The 18,558-nt window shown below is 41.8% G+C and overlaps 1 protein-coding gene across 1 annotated transcript in view; it reads right to left on the bottom strand.

Annotated features, from left to right (window-relative positions):
* The window catches only part of PRKG2 (protein kinase cGMP-dependent 2), a 94,418-nt gene extending 76,607 nt beyond the window's left edge, over positions 1 to 17,811 (bottom strand). The window contains exons 1-2 of the mRNA XM_057547033.1: positions 17,716 to 17,811; positions 7,267 to 7,740 (exon numbers count right to left, since the gene is read on the bottom strand). Of these exons, the coding sequence (XP_057403016.1) occupies positions 7,267 to 7,727 (461 nt within the window). The 5' untranslated portion in view covers positions 7,728 to 7,740; positions 17,716 to 17,811. The remainder of the gene's footprint in view (positions 1 to 7,266; positions 7,741 to 17,715) is intronic.
* Positions 17,812 to 18,558: the final 747 nt, after the last annotated feature.

Raw genomic sequence — 18,558 nt, 5'->3', positions numbered from 1 at the left:
TGCAGTAGCATAAAAACATCACAGAACATGCGGTAACTCAGGAACGCCGACCACCAGGCAAGGGAAGGGTGGTTCCGAGTCGGCTGGGAACTTAAAATAAGCACTTTGATTTTTGATTTTCACAACGATTAGTCCTTGAGTCCTGAGCGTTTCCGGAGGCTTAATTACACATTTTTCCTAACACCTAGCAACTCACAGACTGGAAGATGTGAGGATACAGTGAGAAGGAACAGAGGGCGACTATAAACCAAGCAGAGAGTAATTTGAGAGGTTGAGAGAGGGCTTAGGTGGGGTGCAGAGTGAAGAGAGCCCAGGCCCTTTGACTTCTAGAAAGAAAGAAGAAAAGGCAGGGGCAGGAAGTCACGGGCGCTGGGTGCCAGGACTCGGAAAATCTGCCAAAATCTATCTCACTTCTCTGAGGCGTCAAGGCAGCTGCCACTGAATTCTAGGCAGGTTCTTCAACTCCTCCGCGCTCCTAACCTCTCCTTTTTCTGAAGTTTAACAGCACTGCCTATCCCCTCCACACCCCTCTCCAACCCCAAGGGGAGACATTCACTTTGCAGGCTGCCCCGGCTCTAAGAGTCGTGCACACAACAGACGTCTAGCAGTTGCCCAAACACTTGGTTTTCTCACCCCATCCCTGAGTAGCCAGCTCTGATCTGGATATCTAAATGCACATTATTGCTATAAAACATTCTGATTTCAAACATCCTGACAACAATAGCAGGGAGCTGTTTGTAACCATAGCAAAAAAAAATTAGAAACGTTATCTATTTCTAATTATTTATTTAATGATTTACAAGGCTTCCCAACTAAAATATGAAGAATCCTCCTCTAATTTTCATTTTGGTATAGTGGGATATTGCAGTTGTTACAACAGACTTTTATTGACGTATACTTGGTTTAAACATTGTGTTAGTTTCAGGTATACAGCAAAGTGATTCAGTTATATATATGTATTCTTTTTCAGATTATTTTCCATTATAGGTTATTACAAGATAATGAATACAGTTCCCTGTGCTATACAGTCAGTCCTTATTTAGAACAGACTTTAGATAGCAGATTTCTTGGTTTTGAATCCCGGTTCCAATATTAAAAGCTGTGTAACCTTAGGCAAAGTTATTTAATTCTGTAAGCCTCAGTTTCTTCATATATAAAATGATACATAATCACATCTGTTATGATTGTGATAGTAATATCTATTTCATGTGTTTGTTGTGAGGATTAAATAATTCAATATTTGTGAGGCACTCAGAGTGGTGCCTGGCAAATCATTAGCGATGTATAAATGTCATTATTCCTATTATCATTATCATTCCAAGCAAACACTTCTGCTCAGTAAAAGAGCCGTATTTCTATAATGCACATTCAAATGCTCGGCACTGCTCTCGAAAGGAAGAACAAATAATAACAAACATACTCTTTCTTCCTGGCTGTTCTTCCACATCTTGTTTAAATAGGTTACTCACTAGCATTTTCCACTTTTACCTATTCTGCTCCTGGGGTGGGAGTGACAAATGAGACTCATTGCCCTTCCTAAAACTAGAGTCAACATCCGAAGTCAGATGGCAAGTCTTTGTTTTACCTCTCCTTTTCAAAGAAGAACAATAGTTTCAGATGATAGTTAAAGCGTTCTCAGTGAAAGGAAGTCATACCAGCGACTTGCCAGATGTCTCTGATTAATTTGCCTGTGTTCCACCAGACATTCTGCACGAGCTCATAATTTTGTTCTGCTGGTGCTGAAGTTTGCTAAACAATGTCTACATCAACAGAAAATTTAATTTCAGTAAAAGGTCTGACCTCTGCAGGCATGGTTGTCTTGGTGCTCAAGGCAGGTCAGACATGGACAGAAATGCAATCTGAGCTCTTTCTCGCCCACCTTTGCCACTGATATTCAGTTCTCAGCCCTGAGAAGCACTGTACTTGTTTCAGAACCCATTCGTGCCCCTCCATATATATCACTCTGTACCATCAGATGGATCAAATCCATTCTCTGTGTCCTTTTCACAGAGGCCTGAGCTCTGAAGATCTAGCACTTGGTGAATATTAATGAAATGGGTAAGCTCTGCTCAACTCTGCTTGGAAGAAGCCAGGAAGCAGCATTGTTTTTCCTACCAATCAATACAGTGTAACAAAATAAAGCAGACTGGTGCCCAAACTAACCTGACTTGAGCCCTTTGATCTTTGTGGGTTAAGAACACTAGTATAGGTAGATAGGGTTGGGGACCCCCAGAGGAAGAGAACCAGACATATCTTTCTTGACGTAAGAGAAGCCATTTTAGGCCTAAGCCATTTTGTGATCTAAGTCTGGCCACAATGCTTGCTCTTGATCAGGCCAGAAAATAACCATATTGGAGACAATAAATCAGTTGTAAAGACTCCCAGTTCTGTTTCAAAGATAAAGATCAGTCTGAAGCACATTCTTGAGCTATTCTGCAGGATCCAAAACCCCCTCAAGCACTCAACCACCACACTAACTGGAACCTAAGGAATGATCATGCTGACCTTTATTGATTTCAATCAACTAGAGCCAGGACTCTGTCAGTCTTTGTCCCATTTCTACACTGAATTCTCCCCCATGAATATGCATACACTGCCCAAGCTCCTTCATAAATATGCATGCACCCTTAGCTTAAAACTTTCCCAATTTTGCTGTTCAGGGACGTACTGTTTTGGGAAATATCTTCGGTATTCTCTTTACTTGCTGCAAGAAATAAATCCTTCCTTCTCCTGCTCTTTGGTTTGGTAGTGTCTTTTGGCTTGATACCTACCCAGAGGCAAATCCAGACTTTGGGCAACCGTTTTTGGGATTGTAGAGGGAAAGAACTGGTTTCAAAGTCAATCTTGGGTTCTAATCTTAGCTCTGCCACTTACCATGGCCTATTCTGCAACTCCCCTGAACCTGTTTCCTCACTTCTCCAATAGGGGAGAAGCCTGAAACAATCTCTAAGGTTCTTCCAGCTCTAAAGTCTTCTGATAGTTACTGTAATAGATTTAAATCAGAGATCAGAGCATTTGATATGCTGGAATGCTCTGACTCATCATGATTTATGATACTTCAGAAAGGCTGAGTACCTATAATAAAACGGGCTACATGCCCACATGGTTGTATGCTTCTGAAGATCTAAAACGGTCAGTGGGCATAAAGCCAAGTCCCTACAAAAGGCTATGATAGGCTGCAGGTTTCATTCAGCTGAAGAGGGATTCCACATTTTGCCCACCTCAATCTGACAGGCTCATTTTCATTTTCTGTGACATTGTCCTAGTACCGAACACAGGTCTTATTTTGTCTGTAAGTTCTCTCAAACTTCACTACGGTCACAATTCCCACCTCAAAAGATAGCGGTTACAGTCAAAATCACATAATCTAGAACTGCAGTATCCAATACAGTGGCCATTAGACACATGTGGCTATTTAATTTAAAAATAACTTGAAATTAAAAATTCAATTCCTCAGTGGCACTAGCCACATTTCCAGGGCTCAACAGCTACATTCTGCTGTTGGCTACCATATCAGACAACACAGATTACAGAACATTTCCATCATTGCAGAAAATTCTCTTGAACAGCACTGAGTTATTCTAGAACCTGGTCTTAAAATGTAGCCCCTTGAATTTGGCAAGAGACAAATTAGAAGAGTTCTCCAATGCCATCAGAGTATATGAGCGCCTCCAAATAAAGCAGGGAGGTGCAACTATACTATTTAAGCTCCCCCTTCCTACCTTACAAGTACACTTGCTGGGTACAAGACAACAAAGATGGCATGAGTGGGCGGCCTGGCAGTTGCTGAGGTTCACTTGCCATTTACAACACATTTGAGCACAGGGGCCTCAGCAAACTCCCAGACCGCGGTGGCATGCGTTTGAGAGTCTCTCATCAATTACCGAATCTGAATCCTCAAATTCGAAATCTATCATCCCCCCCAAATGTTATTCTCTGGCTTCTCTCAGTACTTCATATCTCCCCCACACTGTTGATTGCAGGAGGGCTGGAATCTCCCCCCACTTTCTTGCTCATTGTTAAGTAATCATCAGAGACATCCTGTTCAACAAAAAGACTAAAAAACCATTCAATGACTTTCTGATCCAGTGTGGAGGGGGAACCTGAAACCAAATGTGGTTGACATGTATTAGTAAAAACAAATTTATTCATAAAGTCAGCCAGGAAACTTTATAAAGTTCAACAAATAAATCATGAGAACCTAAAACTAAATGAAGGAGCCATTTGGACTGCTACCTTAAATTCTTTAATATCTAACAGGAACTGCTTGGAAAAGTAGCCAAACCAATGGACATTGTCCATCATCCTTTTATCAGTGAATGGTGCTCTCATCTTTTCTAATGTTCTAACTTCCAGAAAGTTTTTTCTTACAAAAGTTTTGATAGACTGTGTAAAGGATAAATTTGGATAAATTATCCAAACTTTACTTACAGACTTTCTCTAAAACTGGAACTATTTGCCAATGGAAAATGAATTGTAATATTGAGCACTTTCAAAGAACTGGACATTTTTAAATCTCTGAATTTATGTTAGCTCTCTGCGTTTAGCCACTTATTCCAGACTTAAGGGGAAAGACATTTTGTAAGGGAAATTGCAGGGAAAATTCAGGTACAAATGTCTGCAAGGGGAAATAAGACATACACCAGTCAATGAAAAAAGAGTGGTTCCCATATTCTAATTAATTTTTCAATTTAGAACCAAAAGGCTCTATGAAAGCATAAAGGGATTATGAAGGCATAAATAATCTAATTTGGTCTCTTTAGGATTTAATCATTAAGGAATCAGTTATCCCATTTCTTCATCGTATCCTCAACACAAACTTGTACCCACTGGGCCTGCCTTTATGATGAATGAGGGGGAATCATTGCTCATCCTTATTCATCCATCCTTATAAGGGCTATAATGTCTTTCCTCTCCTGTGTCCCACTCACTACAGACAGGTGGTTTGGCCCAAAAACTAACTGTGCTTAGCTATTGATTTCCTTTACCTCATTATAATAGAGCTAATAAAAAATACAGAAGAATGTACTTATCTTGGATTGTTCTGTTACCTAACACCAGGAGAATAGTGTTTTGCCTCAAGATGGGCATAAGTCTTTGGAAAAAATAATTGAAAATACTCTTCATTCAAGAGGAGAAATCTGGTGGAATATGTAGGAAGAGGGTCAAAGAAGATGAATTACTATTAAATTCTCTTGCACTTCTCCTAGATACATAAACACATTGTTATTTGAAAGAAATTTTGTGGGTAAATAATATATTGTCTTACGTATACATATATAGTATGTATAACATATGTATGTGTATAGTACGTATATAGAGAGAATGCATAATATAATTATTAGATGTGCATCTATCTCTTATACATCAAAAGAGAACACTATGATGTTCAATTTTTGAAAAACAAGTGTAAGTTTGTAAGCAACATTTATAATTTCTGAATTCACACCATTAAAAATAAATAATTAGGGCTTCCCTGGTGGTGCAGTGGTTGAGAGTCTGCCTGCTAATGCAGGGGACACGGGTTCGAGCCCTGGTCTGGGAAGATCCCACATGCCACAGAGCAACTGGGCCCATGAGCCACAATTACTGAGCCTGCGCGTCTGGAGCCTGTGCTCTGCAACAAGAGAGGCCGCCATAGCGAGAGGCCCGCGCACCGCGATGAAGAGTGGTCCCCACTTGCCACAACTAGAGAAAGCCCTCACACAGAAATGAAGACCAACACAGCCATAAATAAATAAATAAATAATTTAAATTAAAAAAAAAAGAGTAGTTTGAACAGTACTTTAAAAAAAATAATAAAATAAAATAAATAAATAAATAAATAATTATTATTTTTGCAATGGGAATAGATAAGACCTTTCTAAGCCAACTAATAAATAAACTCTTGGCTTAAAAAAAGTCTTCTGAACTCTAATGTCAATCAGATTCTTTCAACCACAAAGTACTATGCGTTTATAATCCAGCATGACTTGTTTCCTTAACAAACATTTATTGCTCATTCACTATGTGCCAAGCACTGTCAACAAATTGATGAATTAAACCTCCCTTTATAATCCTGTTATCAAAATTAATCATTTATTAAAAATATTAATCATTTATTTAAGTCAGATGTTTTATCTTGATTTATATTATTTATGTGTGTGAATAAATTAAAGTTGTTTTAATTTCACAAATCTTGGATTTTGCAAGAAGGATCCAGGCTCAGCCAAGACATTATCAAGGCAAAAGATCTAATTTCAACTAATAAATATTTACTCATTTAAAAATAGCACAGAAAGGAGACCCTAACTCATAATGTTTCTAATCGATCTTTCCTGGTTAGGAAATTCAAACTTGAGCCAGAAAAGAAACGTACCCATACACACACACACACACACACACACACACACAAGAATACTGTGGGAAATATTTACACGTTCTTTTAAAAATCCTTATTTTTAAAATTAATTCTAGCTTTTAATTGTTCCCTCTGCCTGAAGTAAGTGTCCTTTCTACCTGGTCTGTCCTCCTTTTTCTCCTTTGGGTCTCAGTTAAAGGTCACCTCCTCAACCAGGTCTCCATGACAATCCCAATTCTGTTCCCTCCTTGACCTTCTCTCCCCCTTAATTCCCAGACACCACCCACTATACTGTCAGTTTCATCACACCATTCATCTTAATTAATAATTACACAATGTTTACTTGTTCCTGTGTATACTATTTTCCCACAGGAAATGCTCTGTGTCTATTTATTCACTGATATATACTTAGCATCTAACACAGTGGCTGGGAGAAGGCAGTGCTTAACTAAAACTGTGGGATGAATGAATGAATGCACCCCCCTCTGAGGCATCAGCTGATCCCTTTTTCATGACACTTGCAGACTAAGTGCTGAGAAGTGGCTTTTGCTATACATATTCATAATTCAGTGTGATTTGTGTACACCGTTAAGTCTACTTCTTTGGAAGAGAGAAGGGCAGACTTCCTAAAGCCACCTCTTCACTCCCCTAGGGTTTTCAAGATAACAGAAATGACTTTTGTAAACTCGGCTCCTCAGTTATACAAATCACAAATCAAAGTCCAGGTAAAGCACGAGTCCTCCTTTAAAGAGAAGCTCTACTTAAAGGGAGATCCTGTTGCAAAACAAAACCCTTTTAGAAGGCTCTCTATCCCCAAATCTGAAAGGGTTAATACGCGCTTCTCCATTGAGGAAACTCAATAAATAGCGTTCTAATGTTTCATAATATTTAAGGCCACCTGAGTCCAAAAGCGGGTGGGAACTTACCTGGAGTCCTTTCTGACTCTCGCTTTCTCAAAGGAAAATTCAGGGGGTTTGTTGAGGTCATAGGTTCGGGTGGTGGGCTCAGCAGACACACCAGCCTTCGCTCCCCTCCTGCTATGGAGGGAGACCAATCCCGAGGTCTTGCGGTGGACCTCAAGAGGCACTTTATCTGGAGACGCCTGTGGCGGGCTTCCCCCCTGCATGTGTACCACATCCTGAAGCTTGTTCAGCTGGATGCACTTGTTCTGGAGCTCCTCCGTGAGCTCTGCAATGGCCACAGTCTGCTTGGACAGCTGCTCCCGTAGCTCCTTCAAATGGTACTCCCGCTCCTGGATCTCGGCATCCTTCCTCCTCAGCTCTCTCTCCAGCTCTGTCACCTTGCTCCGGAGGGCGCTGGTAGTGAGGTTCCCGGAGTGGCCATCTGGATTCTTGGAATGTTTGGGTTTCACGGAACCATTTCCCATGTTGCTCAAGGACCTGAGAGAGGGCAGAGAATTGGGGATTCCCTAGTGGAGTTTCACTTCCCAACCGCCACCGCCGCTCCTCTCAATCCGCTCTGTTCCATAAAGAGAAACACAGCGCTCATCGCTGTTTGGTAAGCAATCAATTCCCCCACGCTTCCAGAAGGAAAGCTACGCATTGATTCCCTTTGTCCCTCCATGCGGAGGAGCTGGCACTTGGCTTCGTTCTTCCCCATCCCTTTGCTGGCCCAAGCATCCCACCTAATAAGCGTTTTGCACAAACGGCCTGCGTTACCTGCTCTTCTCCTTGGTCGGTTCCCTCCGGACAGCTGTCAAAAGCATCACAACAAAACTGTGATTCGGATGTCAGCATGGCAAAGATAAAAAACGCCAACGAGCAGCTACCGCAGCAGAGGCTTGTTAATGTCACAACTCTCACAGCTCCCTGAGTGGCTACACTAAGAAACCTCCCCCTGGTTTAGAAAATGACACATCTGCACTTCGGGAGCCTCGAGGAGGCACAGTTGGTGTTGCTGTATTGGCACTTTTCTCCAGCCGTGTGTGCCTGTTAAGTTTGGCTTTTCTGACAACGCTTGCTGTTACAAACTTCTGGATGGCAGTTACCAGAAGGTAAAACAGAGGCATGGGAGTTCTTCTATATCCTTTACTTTATATCCTAAAGCCAAGATTGTCCAAAAAATGACAACCTATGGTACAATGCTGTATTATTTTCCTGTAAAGAATATCCTCAGTGTAGGTCCCAAAGTAGTTACTAATCCAGTGAGTCTCAGGATGTAATAGGCAGACTGGGGATTATGAGGCATGATTTTAGTTGATTCAAAAATGTTTTTTAGGGATTTCCCTGGCGCAGTGGTTAAGAATCTGCCTGCCAATGCAGGGGACACGGGTTTGAGCCCTGGTCTGGGAAGATCCCACATGCCGCGGAGCAACTAAGCCCGTGCGCCACAGCTACTGAGCCTGCACTCTAGAGCCCGCGAGCCACAACTACTGAAGCCTGCGCGCCTAGAGCCCGTGCTCTGCAAGGAGAAGCCACCGCAGTGAGAAGCCCGCGCACCACAATGAAGAGTCGCCCCCCACTCGCCGCAACTAGAGAAGGCCCGCACGCAGCAACAAAGACCCAACGCAGCCAAAAATAAATAAATAAAATTTATTTTTTTAAAAAATGGTTTTTAGTTCAATAGCTACGTATTTATTAACATTCATTAGAAATATAAATAATTGGCACCACAAAATTTTGAGGTTCAGTAAGATAGTTAGATTTACTGAGTCAATTCAGTGAAAATAGAAAAGAAATCATCTGCAGTTAATAAGCACATACGAGCAAAATCAAAAAGAACTTGAAAGGCTGAAGTTTGGAAAATACTGTTTTGATTAATTTTCATAAGGTTTAAGTCTTTTTAAGCTAGCTACTTAAATTTCATACCTTTGCACGTGTAATTTTTTGACAGCCATAACCCAAGAAACTTGTAAACTAAGTTTGAATGACCACTTATTATCTAATAAGAGATAGATGGAAGTTTGAAGTTATAAATCTCACACATTCTTGGCCCTCTCTCTCTCCAAATTTCAAACTCAGAGAGAAATAAAAGCTTAGACTGATTTCACTAGCTCTACCGGAATCATCATGAACGTTTACAACAAAGACAAAGACATAAACAGCCTCTAAGTTTCAAACAGATGCAACCAAATAATCAATGCAGGTCACCTAAGATGGATGGTAGAAACAGAAAATAAATGCACTTATAAAAGTAATCTAGCAATACCCAGACATTCTTCGTAGAATTCAGGTTCAAAGTAGTCATTAATAAACATTAGCCTCCAGGGAACTGCCGTAATATGTTGCAGAGATGTGGCAGGTCTAACCTTTAAGTTTCTGTTGACTCAGCAGCATTTACTATTCTTTTTTTTTTTTTTTTTTTTTTATAGCTTACTTTATTTATTTATTTATTTATTTTTGGCTGTGTTGGGTCTTCAGTTCTTGCGAGGGCTTTCTCTAGTTACGGCAAGCGGGGGCCACTCTTCATCGCGGTGCATGGACCGCTCTTCATCGCGGTGCGCGGGCCTCTCACTATCGCGGCCCCTCCCGTTGCGGGGCACAGGCTCCAGACGCGCAGGCTCAGTAGTTGTGGCTCACGGGCCCAGATGCTCCGTGGCATGTGGGATCTTCCCAGACCAGGGCTCGAACCCGTGTCCCCTGCATTAGCAGGCAGATTCTCAACCACTGCGCCACCAGGGAAGCCCTTACTATTCTTATATATTAGGAATATATAAAAAGGTTAAGGAGACTAGAATTCAAAGAAGTGGCCCAGGACACCGTGGTAACCTGAATAAGCAATTCAGAAGATCTTAGATTGGGACCTGAGAATAAACTTGAATGAGATTCTGAATGACAGGCATGAGAAGGGTACCCCCAAAGGGATCTTAAATTAATGTGTGCACAAGTTTTTAACATGCAGCAATGAGACATCTCCTAGATGTGCTTTTTTGGTTCATGGACAAGCATTCCTAATCCAAGGCAGGATAGAGGGAGGGGAATGGGTGGAAGAAAAGAAATTGCCTTATAAAGAACAAAAGTAAGCACAAACATTTTTAAATCTAATATTAAACTAGCAACTCATTCTTTATTCATAGAACAATTGTTTACTAAGACCAAACTAAGTGTCATGTACTATACCAGGGGCATAGCTCCATGAATTTGCAGTCAAATTCGACACAGAGAAGAGTTCTAGCATTCTAAATATGAAAAGGCTTAGAATCATTTTTGCTCTATGTATGGTAGTCAAAACATTCTGTACCAATCCAATAATTTTACAAACCTGAAACACAATTAGGCAGAGGTGGTTAAATTCTCCCAAAACACCAGCTATTCTCTGGCTTTAATGAAGTCAGTTTGGAAGCTGAATAAATCTTTCGAGCTATTTAGAATTCTAAAGAGGGATGAAATGAGAGTAACCAACCCATCTTTCAAGTCACTAATTTAAGACATGTAAGGACTACTGTATGACTCAATACCTAAGTCTGATTTCTTACTTCGTTCACCCCTTTCAATTCTGGTGTCCCTCAAGCCAAGGCTTCGAGTGTCTGGCTTCATAAAACCTAATTAGACTCCCTCTGTTTCCTGTCTGCATCAGTCACTAAGAGAGACAAGTTATTTCTCAAATACGTATTTCTAGTCACAACTGAACCACAGGATTTTGTTCAATCAATCTAGCAACTATAGGTTCTTAGAATCATTCTTGTAATCAGAGAACAGCATGCAAAGTAATAAGAAATGAGCTTGGAGATAAAGATCAGGGTATTTTTCCTTCCAGTTGTATTGAAATATAATTGACATATAGCACTGTATAAGTTTCAGGTGTACAGCAAAATAATTTGATGTATACACATCATGAAACGATTACAAGTTAGTGAACGTTCATCATCTCATATAGATACAAAATTTAAGAAATAGAAAAAAAATTGTTCCTTGTGATGAGAGCTCAGGATTTACTCTCTTAACAGCTTTCATATATAACACACAGCAGTGTTAATTATATGTATCATATTGTACTTGACATCCCTAATATTTATCTTATAACTGGATATCTGTGCCTTTTGACTGCCTGTATCCAATCCCCCACCACCACCACCTCTGGTAACCACAAATCTGACCTCTTTTTCTATGAGTTTGTTTGTTTGTTTTCAAAGTATAGTGAAGTAATAAGAAATGAGCATGGAGACGAAGGTCAGGATTTGACATAAGCAATGAAGTCAAGCCAGCCAGGGTAGAAAAACAATCTGCCTTTTCCCAGCTGTGTAACCTTCTATAAATTACTTAGAATCCTCGGTTTTCTAATCTAGAAAGTGGATATAATTGTGCCCATCTCATAGATTTATTATGAAGATTATGTTTGTAAGGTATCCTGTGCATTGTCAGGCATGTAGTACACACCAAGTAGCGCTTATAGTATGTGACTAGCAAGGCACTAAGTGACTTGGTATGAGGAAATGCCCAGAGGGCATCATTACTGGGTGGGGAAGAAGTCTAGTAGACTGGATGTCTTCCAGACAAGAGGTCTTTAAAGATGAAAATTATTGGGGGCGGGGGAGAGGGGTATCCTTACTCTGTCTTCATGAAGACAAAAAGTCATTCTGGAACAAACAACCTGGGAAACCCTCCCAGTTAAGGGAAGCCCCACCAAAAGATGAAGACCAGAAAGTTTCATTAAGCAACCCAGCCCAGGTTCCAGGACTGCAAGGACTCCTCCTTTGTAATTCCCTCACGTAGCCTCTATCTATTTACACATATTACACTGAAATCCTTAAACCAAAAGGGCCCACCTAATTATCTTCAAAGGCAACCAAAAAACATGGTTCACTTTGAAGGGGATATTCTTCTGCAGCCAGGGACAGGAGCAAGGAATACAATGAGCAATGGCATCTAGCAAAAGAGAGGAAGATTATATAAAATTATAATTTATTATTACATTAATTTAATCACAATTTAGGAAATGTCATATACAAGAGGTAACTAGAAAAGACACAGGAAAAGCAAAACTGACTGTGGACGCTCTTGCAGGCAGATTAACACCTGACAGCCAATGTGGGAGGAATTAGCCTTTGTTGTCTGTTTTTCCTCCAGCTCTCAAGTAGTTTGAAACCAAAATCTTGGCTCTGATCTAGATAGTATCTATTTTTCTCTCTACCCATCTGGATTCTGATATATATATCTATAAATACAGGAGATGGTATAGTGCTGGCTAATGTTATAGAGCCAGAGTCCCCATCCAAGCACTTTCACTTAGTATTTATAAGCCCTAGGCCTTGACATTGGGCGTGAATGTGAATAATAGAAGAGGTGGATAGACACATAGATAGATTGACAGATAGATAAAATAATGTTGCATATCATTTAGAACTGTTAGGGGGTTAAATGAAATAAACAATGATAAGCATTTAGCACAGGGCTTGACGTATAGTATGTGTTCAATAAATATTAAATATTATTGTTATTACTGTTAACATTATTTAGCCAATAAAACAACTCATTTTAGTGGAAAAACCTATTGATCAAAAAATATGTACTAAAGCAACAGGACATTATAGGAGAAAAAAGTTAGAGTGCTGATACTACCAGACTTCAAGACTTACCATAAAGCTTCAACAATCAAGAAAATGTGGTATTGGTGAAAGTATAGACAAATAGATCAATGGTACAGAATAGAGAGACCAAAAACAGACCAACAAAAATTTAGTCAACTGATCTTTTACAAAGGAGCAAAGACAATTCAATGGGGAAAAGATAGCCTTTTTAATAAATTTTATTGGAACAACTGGAAATCCATATGCAAAGAAAAAAAAAAAGAATCTAGAAACAGACTTTACATCTTTCACAAAAATTAGTTCAAAATGAATCAAAGTCCTAAATGTAAAACACAAACTATAAAACTGCTAGTAGATGATATAGGAAAAAATGGAAGTGATCTTGAGTTTGGTGATGACTTTTTAGATAAAACACTGAAAGCACAATCCATGAAGGGAAAAACTGATGTCAGACTTCAATAAAACTAAAAACTTCTGCTCTGTAAAAGACACTGTTAAGAAAATGAAACAACAAGCCACAGACTGGGAGAAAGAATTTGCAAAACACATGTCTAATAAAGGACTACTATCCAAAATATACAAGGAACTCTTTAATATTCGACAACAAGAAAAAGAACAATCCAGCTGCAAAATGGGCAAAAGATCTAAACAACCACCTCACCAAAAAGATACACACATGGCATATAAGGATATGAAATGATGCTTAATATCCTATGTCATTAGAGAATCTCAAATTAAAACAATGAGATACCATGCTCCTTGGTATTTATCCAACTGATATGAAAACACAGGCCCACACAGAGGTTTACAGCAGTTTTACTCATAATTGCCAACACTTGGAAGCAACTAAGACATCCTTCAGTGGATGGCTGGATAAACAAACTGTGACACATCCAGACAATGGAATATTATTTGGTGATGAGAAGTAATAACTATCAAGACCTGAAAAGACATGGAGGAACTTTAAATGTATATTGCGAAGTGAAAGAAGCCAATCTGTAAAACCTACATCCTTTATGATTCCAACTATATGACATTCTGGAAAAGACAAAACTAGGAGACAGTAAAAAGGTTAGTGGTTTCCAGGAGATTGGGGAGAGGGAGAAAGGAATGAATAGGTGGAGTACAGGGGAATTTGGGGGCAGTGAAGCTATGCTGTATAATACTGTTATGGTGGATACATGTCATTATATATTTGTCCAAGCCCATAGAACTGAACAACAAAAAAAATGATCGCTAATGTAAGCTATGGACTTCAGTTAATAATTTTTTCCGTATTGGCCCATCAATGTATCACATTGATGCAAGATGTTAAGAATAGGGAAGGGGAGGGGAGACTATGGAACCTCTCCATACTTTTCACCTTATTTTTCTGTAAACCTAAAACTGCTCTGAAAAAGAAATTCTATGAATTAAAAACAAAACAAAACATGCACTAGGAGTGAATGCAAGAAAGCTGATGGCATATTTAAGGAACAGGCTGAAATGCATGATGGGTGAAGGAGAGTGATGAGAAGTGAAGCTAAAAAAGTAAGACACTAGAATGAGATACTGAAAAATTTCATTTGCCATTTACAGTATCTGGATTTTAGTGTAGGTCAAGTTTATTTCAAGTTATATGGTCAGATTTGTCCTTTAGAAAAATAAACAACTTTTTTTGGCAATAAATATGGAACGGAGTGAAAAGAGCTTAGAGGAAGAAAGACAAAATAAGAGGCTATAAGAGGCTACTGCACCAATCCAAGTAAGAGAGGATGAGGACAGAGTTAACATCAGAAAGCGTCCCAACCCTATTCTAATATCTTGAACTCAAGAAAAAATGAACCATCTCCATGGTAGCCAAAAGAGAAAAACACTATCATAGGGGATCTGGCAAAAGCTATGGCTATAGGCAACTCTGCAATTTCCTTCCCTTCAATAAATCATGAAAAGTAGAATAGATTCTTTTTCATGATATGGGCAGGTTAGCCTGAAGTCAAATGAATTACACAGCCTTCTCGAGATAGTTTTCTAAGTACACATGAAACCGATGCATCTGGTGTTACTCTTAACTTTGTCTCACCAAATGTCTTTTAGAAAATAATTAACCATCACTGAGTATATAAACCCCTGCTGCTCCTCCCGGAAGCAACCACAAAGAGTTGTCCTTGTGAGAAACAGCTCAATTTCATATTGATTCCACAATTAAAAGCATCTGTCCATCTGACCTTGTGACTGTTGACCTCGGGCTCAGTTTTGAATCTACTGCTTGTTTTCTCTGTCTATGGCATTTTCACTTGTGGAGTAATTCTCTCTTGTCAGGCAGTCATATGAGCTTTTATTGTACCAGAGTTTCAGCTACTCCTGAGGCTATCTCCCTGCAATGGCGCCCTAACACACACACCCCGCAGAATGTTTACAGTGAGTCTTATATCCCATATGTTCACTGCCAAATGTAGTGGCATTCCATTCAGCTATTCTGCGGTGCCACAGTAGCAGATAAGGAGGCAAACACACACAAATGTAATTATGTAGGTGCAGGTCCAGAGATGGTAGCTGATGGAATTTGAGTGACGTTAAGAAGAAAGATAAAGATCTGGAAGTTTCCATTGTGGCAACTGGGTAAGAGAAGATGTCATTAACCAAACTGAGGAGCAGAGTTGAGGGATATGACAGTGAGTTTAATTTTTGGACAGTTTGAGGAAACTGTGGAAAGTTTAAGGTCAAGAAGTTCAGTAGGCAGTAAGAAACAAGGGACTAGAAAATCGAAAAGGGGGAGCTGAAAATACCTAGCAATCATAAGTAAAGGTTGAAGCTGAAGAAGTAGATAAAAGTGCCCAGTAGATTGGCAATGAAGAGAAGAAAAGTGTTTAGGTCTATATGAAGTTTGAGAGAAAAACTAGAGACGGTAAGAAGAAGCTATCGTGTTAGAGAAAGGACGTGGAGGGATTAATTGTATAAGACAAGATGTAATACTGCATGAGGGAGAATCTCTAAATGTGGTAATTAAATGGGTGCACACAAAAGGGGAGTCAAAAAAGATTCCAATGTTTTGATCTTGGCAGGCGGGGAGGAAGGCAGTACTGTGAACTCATTCATTCATTAAAAATGAATAGAGCACCATCGTTGGGTTAGGCACTGTGACACTGACCACAGTCAAGAGGATAAGCAAGCTTTATGGAAAAAGTGATGAGCCTGGATTTATATTTGTTGAGTTTGAGGTGCCTATGAGTCATCAAGGTGGAAATGTCTAACACGTGGTAGCAAAGAAGAAAGGTCAAGGCAAGAGAACACTTCATAGGTAAGAACTGAAGTCCCACTAGTAGATGAGATCACTGAGGGAAAAAAGAAAGGAATGCCTCTATCTCTATGTTTACGTATGTACATTTAGATGGTACCTGTGGATATTATTTATAGGAGAAGAGGAGGAGGAGATGCAAATAACAAAAGCAGAGAAGGAACAGTTGTACAATAAGAGATCTAGAAATACATTGGAAGCCATAAAGATAAGATTTTCAAGAGGTGAGCAAGCTGCAGTTCATCCCAGAGACATATCAAAGCACATGAGGGAAATATATTGAATTTAGCCTTTCACAGAAGAGTTGGGATAGAAACCGGATTACAAAGGATGGTGGGAAGAGCTGACACTGAGAGCAGGGACTTCAACATGGTACCATGGTTCATGCAGTGGATTTTTAGAATAGTGAAAACTTGGGAGTATTTGTAAGCCCAAAATACTGAATCAGTGAATATAGAGAAAATGAAAACATAGGAGAAGAGGGGATAATTGATAGGAAAATAGCCTAGAGGAAGCAAGACAATATGGGCTCAAAAGACTTGGGCAGCAATCCAGGCAACATACGCCTTCACTGTGAGGTGAATTAGCCCTCACTTGTAAGGATTTCAGAGGACTGAAATGGAGCATTTCAGGTAAAAGAGAAAGATCTCTGTGTACCATCTTTTTATGTCGTTTATTCTTAGTTACACAATGTTCCAATGGAGAAGATGGCCTCTAATGCTCCAAAGATAATTCTCCACCATATTAGCGCCTACCCTCCTGCGTAAAACTGAGCAGTAGTACTGGCAACACCTACTGTATGTTATGTAGGTAATCGCCTTCTCCAAGAGTTAAATGGAAACTTGCAAAGAAAAGAGACAATTTCTAAGGCACTGTTCGGGGTGGGGAGCGCAGGCAGGTGTATGTTGCTCTCTGCCTTTATAGAGAAGCCCCTGGGAACTTCAGCGACGAGAGGAAGACCAGAGCGTCACCCTTTCTACCTGTTCATCCTGCCTGCGTTGTGTCTTTGCAGGGTCTCAACTGCTATGCATCCGTACCCTAGTTCTTCTCAAACTTGAACCCCTTGCTTTTTCTCTCATCCCCAAAGTGACGGATTCGTTTTTGTTTGTTTGTTTACTCTTGCTTCTTCACCAGGAAAAACAGAGCGAGAAATGTGAAAGCGCCTCACGGTGCCGAGAGTGACACAGGACACCCACACAAGTTTACAAGTCCTCGTCTCCTAGCAGCTCCCCGGAGCTCGGCGAAGCGAAGCCGGGAGCGCACGCCCTGAGAGCACTGCCAAGCCCCCAGCCCGGAGCAGCAGTCTCCCCGGCGGCCGGGGCTAAAGGAATGAGAACCTGACGTCTCCCCACCCGGGCTGAGCTCGCCCCTCCCGCCCCGAGCCGAGCTTCTGGAAATCCAGTAGCCTCCCCCTGCCTCCCGGAGCTCCCGGCTGGCTGCCACCCCGAGCGAACGCACCGCGTGCACACGTCCACACGCCAGCAGCACGGGCACGAGAGCGGCTGGGTGTGGAAAGGAGGCGCACCGCACGCCCAGCCGACACCAGCGCGGACCCCGGCCGCGGCCCCCCGGCGCCCCTCGGTGCCCGAGCCCCCAGCCCGCGAGTCTCACCAGAGAGCCGGTAACTTTCCAGGTACGCAGCTCGTCCCCTCGGCGCCGCCGCCCCTGCGTCTCCGCGTCCGCTTTCTCGCCGTCCTCCCTCCCCAGCCGCCCGCGGCGCCCCAGCCGGGCGCAGGTCAGTTTAGCGAGGCCGGGCGCGGGGCGCGGGGCGCGTAGCGCGGGCCCGGGGCTGCCGGCGCCGCCGCTCGGGCTACGTGGGACTGTGGGGCACGGGCGAGGGCGTTGCGCGCAGAGGCTGCGGCGGCTCCGGTGCTGCCGCCTGGCTCCTCCGCGGGGGCCGGTGCAGAGGAGACGCGCTGGGAGAGAGGGAGAGAGGCAGGGAGGGAGGGGGGAAGGAGGGAGGATAGGCGAGGACGAAAGGGAGGGGGGCGGGGGTCAGTCGGGGCGATGGCGTGGAAGAACAGGGAGCCGGCTTCCCTAAAGGTGGGGTCACCCGCCCTCGCACCCACACCGGCCCCAGCCTTTACTCCCGAGACACGCGAGCGGCGACAGCATCCCCCGGAGTGAGACAACTTAAGTAGGGAGATAGCGTCGTGGTTGTAAGATTTTTTTTTTTTTCATGTTATTGTTTCTATTTCAAGTGTGTGGGACGAGGCTAGAGGAAAGTTCAGGGAGGTGTTCGTCTTTTCCTTCCCCTCCTTCTCTCCCCCCGCCCCCGCCCCCAGGTCCGTTTTCACAGCAAGCTCTCTCCCACCTCGCCTTCACTCCCAGAGCGCAAACAGGCGCACGTACCCTGGACGTGCTCTCCTCTGTCACACCGGTGCCCTTCTAGAAGACATGTGACCCTGGAGCAGCTTGGCGACGCGCTCTTCCCGGACTCTGGAGCCATAACTT

The sequence above is a fragment of the Balaenoptera acutorostrata genome, chromosome 5, assembly GCF_949987535.1.
Source record: "Balaenoptera acutorostrata chromosome 5, mBalAcu1.1, whole genome shotgun sequence".
NCBI lineage: Eukaryota > Metazoa > Chordata > Mammalia > Artiodactyla > Balaenopteridae > Balaenoptera > Balaenoptera acutorostrata.
This window is presented reverse-complemented; position numbering and strand designations above follow the sequence as displayed.